This window comes from Haliaeetus albicilla, chromosome 28, assembly GCF_947461875.1.
Source record: "Haliaeetus albicilla chromosome 28, bHalAlb1.1, whole genome shotgun sequence".
Classification (NCBI taxonomy): domain Eukaryota; kingdom Metazoa; phylum Chordata; class Aves; order Accipitriformes; family Accipitridae; genus Haliaeetus; species Haliaeetus albicilla.
Genome location: NC_091510.1, coordinates 9,360,504 through 9,378,521, shown reverse-complemented (window position 1 = coordinate 9,378,521; position 18,018 = coordinate 9,360,504). Strand labels below are relative to the sequence as shown.

Sequence of the window (18,018 nt, the reverse complement as noted above, 5' to 3'; positions counted from 1 at the left end):
TTTTGAACAAATAAATCATCAAAGTATAAATCACCAAGCACAAAGTGTATGTTAAGTCTACAACATCTTTACATTCAAACCAGTTTTGGACCTTTGGAAAGTTGTATTCTTTGTGGAGAATGACAAATAATAGCCATCCAAGTATAGTTTATGTATGTTCTTTGTTTTCATGTGCCAAATCCTATCCAACAGCACACAAGACAGACTCCTAGCCTTGGCAGTTCATGAGATATTAATTATATCACATGCATCATTTTACTCCTCTCATAATTTTAGTAGTCACAATTACAGGAAGTGTTAGAGCTAGAAAAAAAATGCTTTATGCTATGTAGATTCATGTTCAGATGGTATTAGGCTGTAATGATTTGGAATTCAGGATATTACATAGCTAATAAAATTTAAGCTTAGAAATACAGACCATTTATTCTCGAGGTACCAGATCTCTCATTCTCAGCATGGAATACATATTTCAGGATGAACATCCTCCACTGCTGGACTGATGAGATAAATCAAGCCAATGACAAAAGCGATACAGAAGCAAAAAGACATTATTTATTAAAAGTAACTTTATAAAAAGTCCACAGGTAACTCAAAGCCTGCAATTAAGATGCATGCAGAAGTTTACGTGTTTTGCTGTATTTTCTGAAGAAGAAACTCCATCTGTAAATTTAGATTTGGCTGTCCTTTTTTTGTCTTCTTACTCAGTATTTTATAAGCTTCCATTTTCTTTTGCTTGTACAACCGTTGAGCTGCTTCTCTTTGTTGTTTTCTTTTTTCTGCTTCCTGAAATTAAATGGATAGATAGGATTATGAAATAATTACATATCTTCTGTAACTATGAAGCTATCTATAAGCAATAACATTTCTTTCTGTAAAGATGCTCGCAATTAGGTATTGTACTGACACTAGAAACACCATTACTCTTAAAAGCTTAACCAGGATGCTCTTTCAGCACATACCGTAATCAAAACATACTATATTTCCTAAAGCTTCAAGAGAAGAGCCAAGTTTTCTTCGGTGGAACACCCTGCGATAAGGTTTGTTGCTAAAATATGTACTATTTCCTTTCTGCAAAATGAGCTCCTTGACTTTTCCCCTTAAATGACAAAGTGGCAAAAATTTCCCAGTTTCTCCTCTCGAGTGCAAGAAAGAAAGAGTCTGATCCAGTGGTCTCCATGTAAATCTCTTGCCAATCCAGATGTGCTAGGATACTGGACACATCTGCATGGCAGACAGGATACGGGACATATCTGGAGCTGGAAGTTGGGCAGGTTTGTGATACTAGGACAGCACCACAAGCAGCATTACCTAGGGCAACTTAATCAAGACCAAACTATTACTGACCTGTCCTTTTCAAAGTGACAGAGACTGCTGTCTTTACTAAGACAGAGGGGGAAAAAAAAAGACTAACCAAATTTTCAACTGCACAAACTTTCTGTGTTGAGGGGACAGCACATACGCAACCAAAACACTAATGGAGGCTCTTACACTATATGGATAATCATCATGATATTATGTTCAGTTTTTATCAAACAGCTTACACCCCCTTCTCTAGTGTTGTAATTTTAGTAAGTAGTTTGGGCACATATCCACAATAAGCAAGCTAACTAGCTTGCTTCACTTATATCATGTCCTACCAAAATATGCAAGACATCACAAATCAGACTGAAGGACTGCTTCAGTTCATTTGGATTATTTGTTCTCATAAAGCTTATTCTTTGAAATGCAGTGCCATGCTGACCACAAAGGCAGATGTTTCTGCAGAATGCCCAAACAAATGATAATTTATCAATTACATTTTTGTCTTCCACAGCATAGAGAGCTTCTGTGATGTACAAAAATTAGTAAGAATGCTCTGTGATGTAGAATATAATTAACCAGAAATATCCGAAGAAAATATTTCTAAATAGAAATCTAAGAGGCTTTGGGGCTGTGGGGGGTACCTGCAAAGATAACATCTCTCCATTCAGAATGCTTCATTTATTTTACCGTAACAATGATTAATATCATGAATTCCTTTTTTTTTTTTTAAACCAGAGTAGCATCAACTCCAACTTACCTGTAATTTGCTACCTATCTAATAATTTTACTGTTCTTCAGCATACTGTTGTAAACAACATCCATTTAAGCTACCAACCAAATGCTTACTCAAAGCAAGAACATTCATCTTACTTAGGTAGTTGTTACTTATGTTTGTATTTTTTCTGATCTCTACTAAATCCTAGCTTTTTTATATAGTGTGGAGGCCAAAACTCTGCCTTTAAGCTTATTTCTTTTCCCAAAACAAGTAACAGCAAATCCAGTGTTTGCTAACATATGTGAGCGTAAAGTATGTGATTATCATACCAGTGTTCCACATAATTGATTAGTGTTATTGCGGAACTTGGCTACTGTTTGTTTTGCCTAAACACCTTGAATAAGACCAAAAGTGCTAACACCTCCCCTCAGGCACCTCTTAGGCGCTGCTCAAAGAAAATTCCTTGCAGTCTTACTGGCTTTTTGTTTGTTCATATTTCCTATAAATAAGCTGGTCATAACATTCATTTCTTTTAGCATGATCTGTATCTAATATTCAAAAAAGAAGCTCTCAGCTGAACAACCGTGTAACTCTCACAGAATCGTGGATCCACTGGCATAAAACTACTCTAGTTTTCAACACAGCTAAACTGAAGAAATAATATGTTTTATCCAGCTATATATTTACATAATATTTATACAGTAGTTACTGAAATTGAGTCTGTCAGCAGCAAGTTACACAACTTCTACAATGCTACCATGTGTGCCATTTTACAGTGCAACGAACAATGTACTGGGAGAGAACAGAACTAGCTAAATAAGCATGTCTCAAATGAGTAACTCAGCTAAGTTATTCAACAATGGTAATATTAAGATACGCCCTGTAAGAATGAGTTCCATTAAATTAGAACAAGGGAAAAAATTACTAAAGATTTCGGCCATGGATACTATCACATATAATTGTTTCACTGTTGGTCAAAGCACATAAAAAGGTAAAATAAAGACTGCATTATGGTAACATCATAAGAAACAGGATGGATATTTCATTTTTCATCACAAGATGATGGTATTATTATTACCTCCCCTTCTACAATATTTAAGAGGTCTAGTATAATCCACTGGGATATGCAGATCAAGCTCTAAGTTTTTCTTGGTGTACCAACTGACAGAGTAAAATCCTGCTAATGGCAACTGCAAGACAAAAATAGTAAGGACAAAGAGAATGATAACTTTGAACACCTGCATGTCTGAATATTACTGTCCAGTTGAAAAAGACTGAAATACCAATTCCTGTGTTCCTCTCCCGTGGTCCTATTCGGGTCCAGATGGAAGACTGACAGGTAGAAATGGTATTAATCTAATCTTTGTCTACAATGAAGAAAGATCTCTGTTTAAGATTTACCTCTTTCTTTCTAGCACGCTCAGCCTTTATTTTCTCATACTCTTCTTTTGCCTTCTGATTGGACGTTTTCTTCTTAAACTTCCCTTCAGTCATAACTGACCTGTAAGAAAAAGTACATGTGCTTCAGATACAGACTATCACCAAGCAGACATAACCATATATCCCATAGCCACTGCAGAATCAGAATATAGTCTTCCACTCTTCCGCTGTTTTTTTGCATATTTGGGGAAGTTAATTAGAAATACAGATTTCAGAAGGCTCATCTTTCTACCTTGAACAGATACCTATTTGCACCACTCTTACATGATACCCAACACCATTACATGTAACGTAATGAGCAGCTAGCATGAAAACTCAGCACAATAAACTCGTCTAATGCCAAGTGTACCAAACACTGGACTGCATTCAACTTTTAGTAACACATATACCTTATCTGCCGGATCTTCACAGGGATGATGTTCCATGGCGTTGAAAGAGCACCTAAAAGAGGGTTTTTTCCCCATCATATGAGCTCTTCAGAGCTAGAATAACTGAACGCACTAGCTTAGCACTGTATTCTCTCTTTCTAGTTCTGACATATGGATGCAACTGCAGAGATATGAGGACAGCCAGCTGCTAGCAGACTACCTGCCAGAGAAGTCAGGCTGACATGGCAAGGTGAAAAAGCACAGTAGTAACAATGCCTTTCTAAAAGCTTTGTCTTCTTGAAGGAGATGGAATATTATTGTCCTTAATGTTCTGAAATTAGGAACCTAAATTATGTTCCTTCCAAATTTCAGTATAAAAATCTGCCCAGCTATCTTTCACCAAAGAAAACAGTACAAGAAAACCAGTGCCATTTGTCTGGCATTTACTGTCACACTACTTTGAGTGGATTTTTCTGGTTATTTAGCTCTAAATTATTTTTTTTCTGATTCAGAATAAAGCCATTACATAAACAGTGTGGTAGCAAAGACATTTCACACTTGAAAAATACAAGCCTTGCTAGATATTTAAGAACTGTTTGCAAAATAAGTTTTTGATTACTCTATTACTCACACTACAAAAAGTTGAAAACTAGCCATCATCATCTAGAGGATTTCAGACAGACGATCAAAAAGGAAACAAAAGGTATTTGCTAATAATTTCGTTTAGAAATACGACTTTCTTCTGGAGAAAACAAAAATCTTTGCTTTATTCTCATCTCCATCTTGTGGCAATACTGTGTAATGACACCTCATCGTCTCAAGTACAAAACTATTTAAATTGCAACATACGCTAAAAATAGAATTACCTAACCAAAGTCTTATTTTATATTCTCATAGAACACTGAAGCCTATCTAGTAGGCTCTATGCATCACACCACCTCACAGATTAGCAGTCACATTTTTGCAGAATTATCAATTCTGGTTTACAATCACAATGACCACAGTTTAAGCAAAATTAAGAAACCCTCTGGTTTAAAGAAAAACATGAGTCCTATTTCAGACATCCCCACGCATTAGCTGCCTACTCCAGACAAAACTCTACCTTTCTGCCACTGCTGGGCTTAGACCTGACTGCCTTTCCCCCCATCTCACCAGCATCCTTCCCAGGAAAGTTTAGATATAGATACACCTTGGAATTCAAAGACTTATGACACTCCTTGTACTGTGGACAAAAGGGCATTATCTCAATCACTGTACTTGAATGCTGTTTAAAAACACTGCCATGGCAGTGTTAGACCTGAGTGACTATGCTTTTCATTTTACTAACATACCTAACCAAGATTTCAGGGGGAATTACTGTCACACAGGGAAAAAATGGTTTAAGTTGTCTGACATCTGTTAGACCGCATGAGAGAAACTCCACCTGACTTCTCCCAATCATTATAAGTAAATTTAAAAGAAAACAAAACCCCCAAACACCACTGGAAAACTGCTATGACATCTCTATTATTTAAAATTACGACATTGATCAAGAACACTTTACTGCCTTAAGTTTTTACTAAATCCTCCATTTCATTTTTTTTTTTAAATTCATAGTTAAAATCCCCCCCAAACAAGCCATACCACAAAAGGGTAACTGCACACAACATCACTCACTCTAGCAGAAAAACAGTGCAATATGAAGAAGACAACTTATCAAACTGGGAACAGAAAGATAATGCAAAAAATGAGTCTGAAAAGTAACATTAATTTAAAAACACTAAAAATCAATTCAAAGGAAAACTCTGCAGACTCCGAAGCGCGCTACCTGAAAAGCAGGCTCTTCTCTTTGTAGATATGGTAAGAAATTGGCCAAGCACTTACTGCTCTTGAGCTGAACCTTATCCTTAAGGTACAACAGTAACTGTCACATTATTTCTGTGGAATCAAGCCCTAGCCATCATCAGTTTTGTTTCCTGATTCTGATGCAAACACAACAAAGTTGTATCTTTAAATTTTCTAACAATTAGGAAAAATATTTATATGTTACAGGAAAATATTTTTAGTAAAGCAAATCACCATACTGAAGTTCACATAAACTGTAAGATCTAAAATATTTCTTCAATGATGGAAACAATTACTTCTTTTTAGAGACATATTTAAAAAACTTACTCTACTGCTTTATTAAGTTTTTCTTCTGATAAAACTGAATCATCTGGAGCCCTGCACCGTTTCTTAAGCATTTCTTCCTCAGCTAGGTAAAGATGTTTCAAGTGCTCTGGATAAGTGTCAGTAAATTGATTATCCTGTTGTGAATGGACCTTTCTTCCCCTTTTCAATAATTTCCTGTATTGTCTTTCAATCTTTTGTTTTCTCCGAAATGCAAATCCTCGTCCTGAAAACACAAGAAAAAGGGAGTTAAATACCTCTGCACTGAAGTAGTACCAAACCATTCAATTGTTGCCAGGACCATTTCAATCCATTTTCTTTCCAAAACAGAAAAAGCCACTACTTCTGCAGATTTTAATAGGGAAAAAAAGCACTGTTATAAATCTGTCTCCTACTGTAGCAATGCAGCAACAATTTACTGAAAATTATCACCTAAACCCTTGAAAGAACATGCCACTGCAGACATAATACTTAATGCACACTCCACATTATATACCTTTGCCAATGCTTTTTGAATCCAGTGAAAAGATGTATTAACATTTCACTTTTCTCCTACTTTTGACAGCTTCATATACTACATCAAAATAGACTCCAGAACAGATTCCTAAAGATAGTCTCAAGAACGCACTGATAATAGTAATACTGGCTGCTCAAGTAGTCAGCAGCTGCCAGAGGAAAAAAAAGTCACTAAATCACTGGTTTATACTATATGCATATTCCATTACATCTTTTCACACAAATAGCGTTTTTATTGCTGCTACTGTCTTTCTACACCTGTCCAGGAAGAGCTTCTCCACGACTTCACGTGTGCTACATCACAGAATGATTTAGCCTGGAAGGAAACACCAAGTCATGGTTGTTTCAGTCTCAATCATTAAATAACGACTTACCAATCTTAAGTTACACATGGCTTTTCGCTAATCTGTTCAGTTGTTATTTCTTACTGCATTAGTCTTAGGACTTTTGTAATATTCATTAGCAAAACAGTTTCTGAAGGCAGCAAGTCCAAATTACTCCCAGCTCTCCCTTTCATTCTTTCTCCAAAGTTGAAATTTCAGAAAAGTGCTGCAAAAGCCAGGGCCCTTTTTCCTACCGGTTCATTTTCACCCTCGCGTACCCACCCGCCAACAGCCCGAACCCGTTTCCAAATATCGAGACCCCCTCCCCGGTGACGGACCACCCGCGCAGCGTGCCCTCAGCCCCCCTCACACAGCGGGAGAGGACGGGGCTCTGGGCTCGGGGCTCCGGGCTCCCTCACCACGGCACGCAGCTCCGACCCAGACGGGAGGCCCGGGGCCGGGCCGGGCCTCCCTCGGCGCCATCTCTCCGACCCGCCGCCGCCTCAGGCTGCCCCCCCCGCCCCCGCCTCACCCTCCTGGACGCTGCCCATGACATCGCGCAGCAGGCCGGGCCTCCTCCACAGCCGCTTTCGGCGCGGACCGCGGGACGCGGCGCCGCCATTTTCCCCCGCCGGAGCCGCCGCCATCGCTCTGCCGGCGCCGGCGCAGCGAGACGACGTCACCGACCTGCGCCGCCGCCACTCGGCGCTCGATTACACCCGCCTGCGTAACCGCCGGCGGCCCCGACGAGCCGCCCGCCGTCGACCATGTCGCGACAGCCCGGCTGGCTGCCTCCGCAGCTATCGCCGTCGGCGGCGTCGGCGAGGCTGCGGGGGGCGGCCGGGTTCCTGGCGCGCGCGCTGCCCCTGTGCCGCGCCCACACGGTGGAGTTCTACACGGGCGGGCTGTGGGACCGCCTGGTGGCGTCGCCCCCCGCCGCCGTCCTGCGGGAGCTGCGCGCCGCCGGGCCGCTGGCACTGCGGCGCCCCCTGGCGGAAGGCGGTGGCGGCGGTAGCGCTGAGGCGGCGCTGTGGAGTGAGTTGGGGCGGGGGGGGGGGGGGGGGTGTCCGCCGGAGGGCCCCGCTGTGGGGACGGGGCCGGGGCCCGGTGGGGTTCGCGGCACCGTCGGTCGGGGTTGGGGAGGGCCGGGGGGGGAGAGGGGTGACGGCCCGCAGAGCTGGGCTCCCGTGGCGCCTGGGCTGCTGGGGGCACCCGTGGGCCTCTCGGTGGCTGCCCGCCTCCGGCCGCCTCAGCCGGCGACGGTTTCTCTTCTCCCTCCTGAGACCTCCTCGTTGTCCTCCTACCGACGTTTCGAATTATTGTCCTTGCTTTCATAAAACAGGGGAATTTCACACCGCTCTGCTTGACCTGCTTTTTCCCCCCCCACGCCTTCAGCCACGGCCGCTCCCGTGGCGGTTAGCCGGCCTTCAGCGGAACCCGCTCCCGCTTTTTCACGCCTGTGTTTGCACCAGCAACGCTCGTCTCTTCCAGGGTAACGGGATGTATTTGGAGCCGTCGTGGTAGTATAGCCGTGGTGGGAGGAATTTCGCTTTAGGAGGCTCTCGGTAGTGACAGTTGTGATGGCGGTCTCATAAGTTTCATCCTGTTCGTTTGGGAACAAAATGAAACTCCTGTCAGACTCTTCGCTCTGACTGATTTCTGAAGAACTGAAGTAAAATGAACCAAAAAAACCCCCTCCACATGAGTGGAAAGATGTAACAGTTCTGAGTCCTCCAAATGTTCAAACTCTGGAAGTGTGGAGGACAGCTGGAAAAGGCTTAAACACCGCTTTCCTCTCTATCTGTAATGATGAGTGTCTGGCAAAGGAAGACAGAAAGCAGTTGTATTTCTGACAAGACCTATTTAGGAAGCACTTCATATTTTTAGTAATTTTCAAGTAACTCAGGAGGAGGCCAGCTATGGAACTCTTATTACTGAATTTACTGCAGTCCAAGTAGAAGGGAAACATACCAGTAACACGCTTTCAGGCAGAGCACAGAAATGAAGATAAAGCATCTGAAAGGTATAGTACTTAAGGGGACTGAGCCCAAGCAAAGAGATCAGTTTCAAAACTAAGGTAAAATCTCTGACAAAGCACTTAGCTGAGAAAAACCTGCATCATGCCAATGCTTATGGAGCATAGATAGCTCTCACATAGCGATAGTTCTGAAATGCTATGTTAAATGACACGTGAGACAGGAAAGCACGTTAACTGTAACAGAAGGGTCCGCAGAAAGTAGCATGTGGAGCTGTGTACTTTTTGGCATAGCAGGCAAGCGAAGATAATGATTTGGCTTTGGACAGAGATTGAAGAACTGTGAATTGCTACATCACTTGTAACATTTCTCTCTTGGATTTAAAGACCTTCAAAATATTAACTGTAAGACTCATTTTTAAAGGGTTGAGGTATCTGGGAAAAAAAACCACAGAGTTTATTTATCCATGAAAAAGACACTGGATTATGAATTAACTTTGAGAGCCAGATGGAAACAAGACAGTTGTCCAGTATGCAAGCAAAAGTGTGGGGAAGCAGCGAGGAAAAACTTCTGATGTTTTTGACAGGTAATGTCAGAGTCAGAGCTGATTCAGAGCAACGGGACATAAAATTAAATGTAAATAGAGGCTGGAACAGCACTAATTATTCGCTGAAGTCATCAAAAAGAAAATACTAAAGGAAAATTACCCTGATCTTACCTGTTTCTATGGGAAAGCCCATGAAATGATGCAGACACTGAAGTGGTGGCCTGTAGAGTAGAAAGAGAATCAGGAAGGCAGAGTATTGTTTTGTAGTTTTTAAAATCAGAAAATCATTTAATGATCTATACTCAAAATGCGTGTTACGGAATCCAGTACAGAAATTACTGGAACAAAAGGCACAATTTATGGCTAAAACGAAGCATGTGCTTTAGAAGGTTATGAAGCCTTCATGCTGTGGCTAAAATATAACATTTCTTTGGTTTCTGCAGGGATTACTTTTGCTTATTTAAAAAAAAAGAGAATTGCTCTTTTTTTTCTAGCCTCAAAATTATAGTATGCTATTTAACATTTGTCAGGTTTTGACACACTCTCAAAATTTCTCCAGTATCGTGACAAAATTGGAGGCACTGGGATCAAATGGGCATGTGTTTGCCGATTTGGTCGTTTGTGCCTGACTTGTTTGACTGCATGGTATCTGTCCATCCAGTCATATGGTGAAAATACATTGTAGAATACAAGTTTCTTAGTGAAGATACCTGCAAACATCTACGTGTATTTGAAAATGAACACACTATTAGCCTGTATTAAAGTTAGGATTGAGAAACTTGGTATCATAACTTACTTGAGTGCATTAGTACAACTTCATAACATTAGAGATCAGAAACCATTAGAGATCTTGAAACCCAACATAAACAGAAATGGCTCTTCCTTATATTCCTCTAAAATATTAACTGTTTGTGTGGTTGTTCTTCAAAATTATCAGATATTTCAATGTAATTATTTAGATTTACCTTGAAATGGCTGCTAAAATGTTCTCATGCTATCATTCATAGAACTACCTTTTATTGGAGTGTGGCGATGAGCATAGATTTATTTTGCATGCTCAAATGACACTGTGGTCATGTACCCCAGATACCTTACTCAAAATATGCATAAAATGACATTTTGATTTCACACGGTAAAACCTTTGCTTTGTAAGAGTTTGAGAAGTTTTACATTTATACATTCACAATCCCTAAACTATTATGAAAAGTTTTCTAGAATCTGTTCTAATAGGGTTCCCAAATTAAATCATAGGGAAACATAAGCTACGTTTGACAGAATTGATCTGAAAATGTGAAGTTGTCAGTTCCTACTCACATAGCTGTGCAAACTAAAAAGTAACATTATTGCAGATTGGCACGAAACTGTTATTCTGCACAATATTTTATGTTACTATAGGGATTTTGACAACTACATATGCTGAATAGAAGCTAGCAAGCAAGAAATTCTGTTATACAGTATTATATGCAAGAAGATAATCATGTTACAGAACATGTAATGTTCTGTAAATCAGTTTCAAAGAACATTTTCAGATACTCATCAGATGATATTTCATTATAATGACCATACAAAGGGTAGAACCCTTGTTTTCAGTTGTACCATACAAAAAAATTTCAGATCCATTTTTAGATACAGAAAACTGTTTTATATTTTTATACATCAAAAAGCTGACATTTGCCATACTGCATCTCATTTATCACGTCATTGCTGTAAATTGGACACAGGCACAGAAAAATCTGTGTTTTAAGTATTTTCATATTTTACTGTAAATTACTGTTTGTACCATAATTCCAATTTTTTTGCATATGTTTCTTTCCTCTGAAGATTTATTTGCAAATGTATGGACTGACTGGTTAAAAGACATACTAGATGTCATCTTGTGAGCAACCAAAGTAGAAACATTTTGAGAAAACTAACATTTTTAATATTCAAAAATAATAGTAATCTGATAACTGCCATTCCATAGCTTGAAGTCATGCTTCAGATACCTTAATATAGTTGTTTTTTTTCTTTTAATTGGCAAGCTGGAACAACAATTTATATTTGGCAGGAGTGTTATTACAGATGATATACTAGTGATCGTGCATGAAATCCTACTAGCTCTGTTCATGTTCTTCCATCAGATAACTGAATTCAGGGACATTATAGAACACTGGGTATTACTGCATTTAATATCAGTTAAGTGAGATTTGTAAGAAGAGTTAATATATTTTATGTCAGGTGCTGAAAAGGTGAAAGCAGGCAAGTGGTGGGTTTAGAAGCTTTCCATGAGTTCTGACAAAGAATCAGAAAATTCTAAATTTCAATAATCAGTCTTTAACCTAGGAAAGTTACGAAGTTTCACGATAAGTTGTATTTGTGCAATATAGTGGGATCAGCAGGAAGTAATGTGAAAGGAAGACTGGGTTGCCAAATATTGTGAACTCTCATGTGCCGAATATTTGCTTATGCTGTTGATCTTGGGAGCTATTTGAAAGTTAGATGGGAAAAATAAGGATAAATTTCTTCAAGAGTATATAGGTTTAATGATTTTCCCTGTCAGTGACAGGGTGGTGTGGTGTAAGATGTGATTGTTGGCTGAAAGTTGCTGATGAGGTATATAATATGTATTCCTTACAGAGGAGATGAGAGATACTGGGTTTGCTGTGTTTTGGGTGATGGCTGGTGTTGCAGACGTGAGGTGTCTTAGGTGAATGGCATTCTTGTGTTTAGTCATTTGGTAGATGTTAAGGGTATCACCATTACAATATCCAAGAAGTTGGTGTTCATCCAGTTTGAAGAAAGGTGACTGTAGACCTTACAGTAGAAATGGATGGGAGAGCCCTAGCTTTCATTCCAGATAATAGCTTCAGTACAGTATTGATTAAACAAAATATTCAACTTGTGGTAGCTTGTGCAGGTGTGTCATCCTTGTGTGCATATTTGTGCGCATTTTTTGAATTAACTGTTGTCTGCTCTGAATGACACCTCTGGATGAAGAGATACATATGCTGGCGTAGACCTTGTAGAAACTTCTGTTGGACTGGGATGCCATTTTGGGTTGAGACGGTAGGCAAGTCTGATGCTTTGAAACAAACCTTTTCCAGTACCTATTTCTGTACTGTGCATTGGAGGGCTGGTGTTGACATCGGCATAAGTGAATTTATTTCCAGTTAAGGAAACTAGTGTACTTAAAGATCCTGCCTATTGCAGTGAAACAAACATGTCGCAAGTATCGAAATAGATCATGTTTATAAACAACATATAAGTACCTAATTTGTCAGTAACGTTTGCATTCGTTTCTGCCTTTTGAACTAAAGCAAATACATAAATGTAATATTTATGACACCTATAGGATATTTCAGGTTGGTTTATATTTTTTCTGTTTATTTCTACTGATACCATTGAAAGTTTACAGAATTGTAGAATGTAGAATTGTAGAATTGTACATTAAGAACAATTCTAAGCTGCTTAATATTACTGGAAGAATGGATATATTAGTACACTTGGAGTCAAGGAAAGCATCTTCTAATAGACTAGATATGTGAAAGTGACATGTTTTTGTGAATTTTATTATCCTGTTGTATGGAGGAAGAACGGTGTTATTTCTTCTTGCACCCCCAAGTATCTGATGCTATGGTAATGGTAGAAAGCACATTTTTTTCTACTAGTGATACAGTTCAGTGTATTTAAAATATAAAAGTCAATCAAAAACATCCAGTATCTAGCCAGACATTTTGAAAAAATACTGCTTATAAACCAAAATGCATTTAATAGATAGGTAATATACATGTATGAAAATGAAAATTATAAAACTCCAGTTTTATTCAGATGTTTCTCATGCATCTCACGTATGTTAAAGAAATATTTTGTAACAGCATGACATTCCAATGTATTTTCAAATCTCCTTTATTTCATATAATGTTATGCCATGAAGAAAAGAAGTGGATTTTGGGGGAAAGTTTTTTACTTGGTCGATTTTTGTTTTGTTTTGTCATAAAAGATTAGCCAGTGTATTTAAAAATATGTGCCAGTTGATATAAAGATTGTATGTTTCAGTGTTATGTGCTCCAGTTTTCTAAAATGACAAAAAAACCCCAAACCATACTGGTTACTGAGGAAATAAAATTTGGAGATAAAGAACAACATAAATGTATATTAGAATGGGCCAGACTTTTCTCCGGTGTATTATACTAAATACTATACTAATTCAAAGAAGTCATAATATGCATGAAACAAAGTGGAACACCCACTTCTCATCAAGAAAATTAGATTTCTTCTTCACCTGGCAAAACTGCTGAATGGCTGGCTGGTCAAAATATCCCTCTGCACCTTTTGACTTAATGTCTCATGTCTATCGGTTTCTCAAGAATTGTTGGCATATAATTGCTTGTTGAATCCCTTAAACCTCGTTCTCGACAGATTAGTGATTTCTTACCACTGCATCAGACCTAAAGATTTCTATGCATTTTTACTGATTCAGACTACATTCATTTTGTGAATGTCTATAAATTTTCTGGAATGCTGTTCATTCCCAGAAAATCTAAAATAAGTTAAATGACTGAACCCCCTGTTAAAAATGAACTGAAATTTTCTTCTTCAGCAATAGCTCAAGCTGTGACAGTTTCTTGTAAGAACTCCTTGCATAAAATTTACCCAACAGAACTCAAAAATACTGTTTGTGTGTAGATTTTCACCTCCTTTTATGGTTTTTGAAACTTTTGGGGTGGGCGGGCGGAAGCGCAATTCTGTACATTGTCCAAAAGTGTTTGATTATCTTATCCCATTATATTAGTCTCTTCCATTATTTGCTTGATTTGAAGGTATAGTCAGAAAGGAAATTTATTTTTCTTTAGTCATTTCAAAATGCACGCATCTAATTTCTTGTCTGCCTCTAACATATCTCCACAGAGACACTGGAAAACAAAATTACCCCTTCTCCCTAAAAACTTTGCAGTCTGTTCTGGTTTAGTGTTTCTCTTTGTTTCTGTTCTCTAGTATCAAGTTACACCTTTATCCTTTCACTAACTAAAAGTTACTGGATGTTCAGAAGTTCAAAGAAGGAAGCCTTTTATAGAGAAAGGTGGCTTGCTTTCTAATTTTGTCATAGAGAGGAGTAAGAAGTGCCATACAGAAACTGAAATAACATTAATTCTGGTCATAGCTTAGACAATATTGATTCTTTCTTAGGTCCAAAGTTTGGTTACTGGAATTAAGCCTTTGTAGCGTAATACTATGAAAATTAACATGTTGACACTGTTGGGACGGTTTTCAATAAATTGTAATATATGCATGACCTTTAATTGTGGTCATGCAAGAAAATTAAGAGCATTAGAGGTGAGGTCAATTAAAAACAGCTGTATCTGTTGTCATGCAGGTGGGTAGGCCAGATTCAGGAAAGCTACCGTGCTAGGTATGTACTTGCTCAACATCTACCCATAAGACAAAAGGCAAACCAGGAGATATTTTCTAAATCTTTCTAACTGCTGGACTGGTTAGCTTTTATATATTTTAAAGAATTACAAAATTATTAGCAAAGCTATGTAGAATTCACAAATAAATAGTTTTAGCTGAAATAGAGAGGACTTAGACAATACAAAACCATCTCAGAATTAATAAATGATTCATACCAATATGTTTCACCTAAAAATAAGTGTACATTTTTGAAACTTAAGAACTAAGTAATACCAAACTGAAGCATTTCATCCTGAGTCAAACAAAATATGCATTGGAATCTAACTTTGGCTCACACCTGATTGGTAATAAAAATTAATTTAATTCTCCCAGCAGATTCACCAGTTACAAAGCAGCTTGGAAAGTATGTGAATATGGTGATTGTAAATCAAAACAGTTCATATATTGAACAGCTGCATTTCTTAAAAAATCTAGTAGTGTGTGTTGTCAGATGGGGATGATTAGGAAATTTATAATGAGCAAGTTTGTAAACAAAAGAGAAGTGATAATGTTGCTTGAATTCTCTTGTTGATTATACTAAAGTAGCTCTGCTAAAACAATAGATTTTTCCACATTTACACTAGTTGAGATAAGAGCAAAATTTGACTGCAGTTCTGAAGGGGGAATACAGCTGAAGAAAAATAATGAGTTTTCCCACTTATGGAAGCAAAGTAAATGATTACTTCTGTCTGATACTAAGAATTTATTGCTTGTACTTCTCTGTCAGCACTATTACAGAGATGTTAAGCACTGTTGACAGAAATCTTTTCTTTTTCTTTTCTGTACAGATGATGACAACATGTTTTCCAATGTGTTTTGTGAAAACTCTAAGAAGCTTATCAATGTACGTTTGTTTGCCCTGGCTGCTAAATATTATTCTTTGTCCAGCTTTGGAGTGTGTACCCGATTAGAAGATGTACTTGAAGCACTGAGAGGAGACAATCAAGGAACAACAGGTATATTTACATTTGTATTTAAATTTTTACTTATTCACTATAGGACCTTTGGTTTTGGAGAGTGGTTTGTTGGGTTTTTCTCCTACATGCTTCTCACTTCAATTTTCATTTGTTCCCAGATAGTTTCTTCATTGCCTTTGTTTAGAAAATGGATTCTCTTACTAAAATTTGAGCAAAGACGTCACAGCGTTCAGTACCTATAGACCCTTCCTGAGATTCAGTTTTAAAGGGGGTGAGATAGACAAGCAGGCACATAATTTTTTGAGATATCTTGTTAATTCCCTTTGTTTTTCTTCTCCTTAAGCAGCAGGAATCATGGTTGCTATTCTTGATTTTTTTTAAAAGTCTCACCCTAAAATCTGGCAAGTGGGTTTTCATGTTACATCTTCTGTTTAATATTAAATATGTGCTTTGGCATTTAGCTGAATATGGTCCAATAAGTGTTTGATGTCTCAAAAAAATTCATTTTTATTCATTCTGTATGTTTTGGACCAATACCAATTATATGTCATAAAACTAGAGTAATTTCATTTTCTGTAGTTAAAGACATTGAATTAAAACACTCTCAAGTTGGCATCAAGTTGGACACTGGAAGTCTTACCCTTCATTATATTTTTTGTATCAGATGATAAACTGGCATTTATACTTACTTGGGCTGCTGTAATTTTCACTGAAAACGTGCTCTTCATGGAGTCCTCAATCTTTATAGATTTGTCACTGTCTTTCAGATTTCTCATTAGTTTTTCAGAGGCAGACTGAGCAGCTCTCTGTCTTTGCCTTCTAGTGTGTTTTATCTCTGTAATATGTTAAAAGTCTGATGTTTCTTATCCTAAGTAATAACACCATTATATATATGTTGTGCATCTCTCCCGTTTTCTACAGCAATCTTCTCCTTCCAATTTTGCCATTTTCCATGATTGGCTCCCCAGTTTTTCATTTCTTCAGAAATACTAAAATGCCATAGCTAAGATAGTCTTAATGGGTTGTTGTGCATTGGTCTTACTTCCTGGCTTCTTTCCTTTTGCCCTTCTTTCATCTGAAGCCCTTTTTTCTTGTTTGACAACTGCATGCTGCTTTTCTTCTGCTTGCTTTTTAGCTCTTTTCATTTTTATTATGCTCTCATTCCCTGTGTTCCGCTTAATTTTCTGTAATTCTCTAGTTCTACTTTGTTATCCTTGTACTTGAGTTCATATCTGGATTAGCTTTCTTAGACAAAACTACAAGGCTTCTTTCATCTTCTTGTCATGCAGAATGGAGCATCAGGATAAGGCAGTTGCTGAATATTTTATTCTGTGTCTTGCAGGAGTGCTGCTCAGTTGGGTAACTCGGGCCTGGGTTTGTGATGCAGTAATTCTAAATTGTTCTTTATAGAAAAAATAAAACATGTTCCAAATGTATGCAATGGTATTATAATTCAAAACCTTTGTGTTGAATTGGCAGTAAGAATCAATTAAATTAACTTAATTGAAGTTCCTGGTAATCATTTGGCAGAAGCAAAATACCAAATTACGGATTCATAACGTGCAAGTTGCCAAATGAAAGTTGTGATCTTTTAACTTAAGCTGTTTTAGATGTTTTGGACTTAATTCTGTATTTCAGAAAATATATTCATTTCCTGACATACTAAAGCTTGCAAGTCAAAAGAAGTGTGAGTCTGAGAAAATTGGCAACTTTACCATGGCCTTGCTCATATTCTGAAAAGTATGCATCAGGATAATTCCATTTATGTTTCAGATGTTTTTAATACATTTTCTTGTTCTAAGACAAACATGCTTATGAGCCTATTCCCACAGTTTGCATACTTGCATAGCTCTCTAACTTCTTCACCATCTTAACGTAGACATATTGCTATCCTTCCTTGGAATAATTGGTAAGCACAAACATTTCAAGCATACTGTGGACACAGCTACTCAGAATGGAGTTCTGAGTCTAAAGGGCTTTCTCCATTGCTTCCTAATGAAGGTCATTGTGGTCCTTACAGCACCATCAGGTTGCTTGCACTGAGCCCATGGGGTCCAGAAGAGCCTGGCCCAAGGGGAGGAAGCCAGCAGGAAGAATTTATCTTGTTACAAGTCCGCATCCAATATAAGAAGTGAGGGTTGCTACAGTACTGAATTAAGAGTACTCTCTACATTTGCAATGTGTTTATTGCAAAGGTAGTAGTCATGCAATGACTGTTAACGAATCCGTCTTTAAATGCTATATACTGGATATCACTCTGCCTCAATGTTTTTTTTTAGTATACGGTTATCCTGGTCCCTCACTTTGGCTTATGGAATTAAATCATAGTAGTGTAA

General features: G+C 38.2%; 2 protein-coding genes across 5 annotated transcripts in view; one reads left to right on the top strand and one right to left on the bottom strand.

The window, feature by feature from the left end:
• Window positions 1–530: 530 nt before the first annotated feature.
• CCDC59 (coiled-coil domain containing 59) lies at window positions 531–7,490 on the bottom strand. Its single transcript, XM_069773520.1, has 4 exons — window positions 7,345–7,490; window positions 5,977–6,199; window positions 3,419–3,518; window positions 531–783 (listed from the first exon to the last, which is right to left on the bottom strand). The coding sequence occupies exons 1-4, from the start codon at window positions 7,457–7,459 to the stop codon at window positions 622–624; spliced, it is 600 nt and encodes a 199-aa protein (XP_069629621.1). The 5' UTR covers window positions 7,460–7,490; the 3' UTR covers window positions 531–621.
• Window positions 7,491–7,530: 40 nt separating this feature from the next.
• Window positions 7,531–18,018, top strand: part of METTL25 (methyltransferase like 25) — a 64,247-nt gene continuing 53,759 nt past the window's right edge. For all 4 annotated transcript variants that reach the window (XM_069773516.1, XM_069773517.1, XM_069773518.1 and 1 more), the window contains exons 1-2: window positions 7,531–7,847; window positions 15,554–15,721. In XM_069773516.1, the coding sequence (XP_069629617.1) occupies window positions 7,580–7,847; window positions 15,554–15,721 (436 nt within the window). In that variant the 5' untranslated portion in view covers window positions 7,531–7,579. The remainder of the gene's footprint in view (window positions 7,848–15,553; window positions 15,722–18,018) is intronic.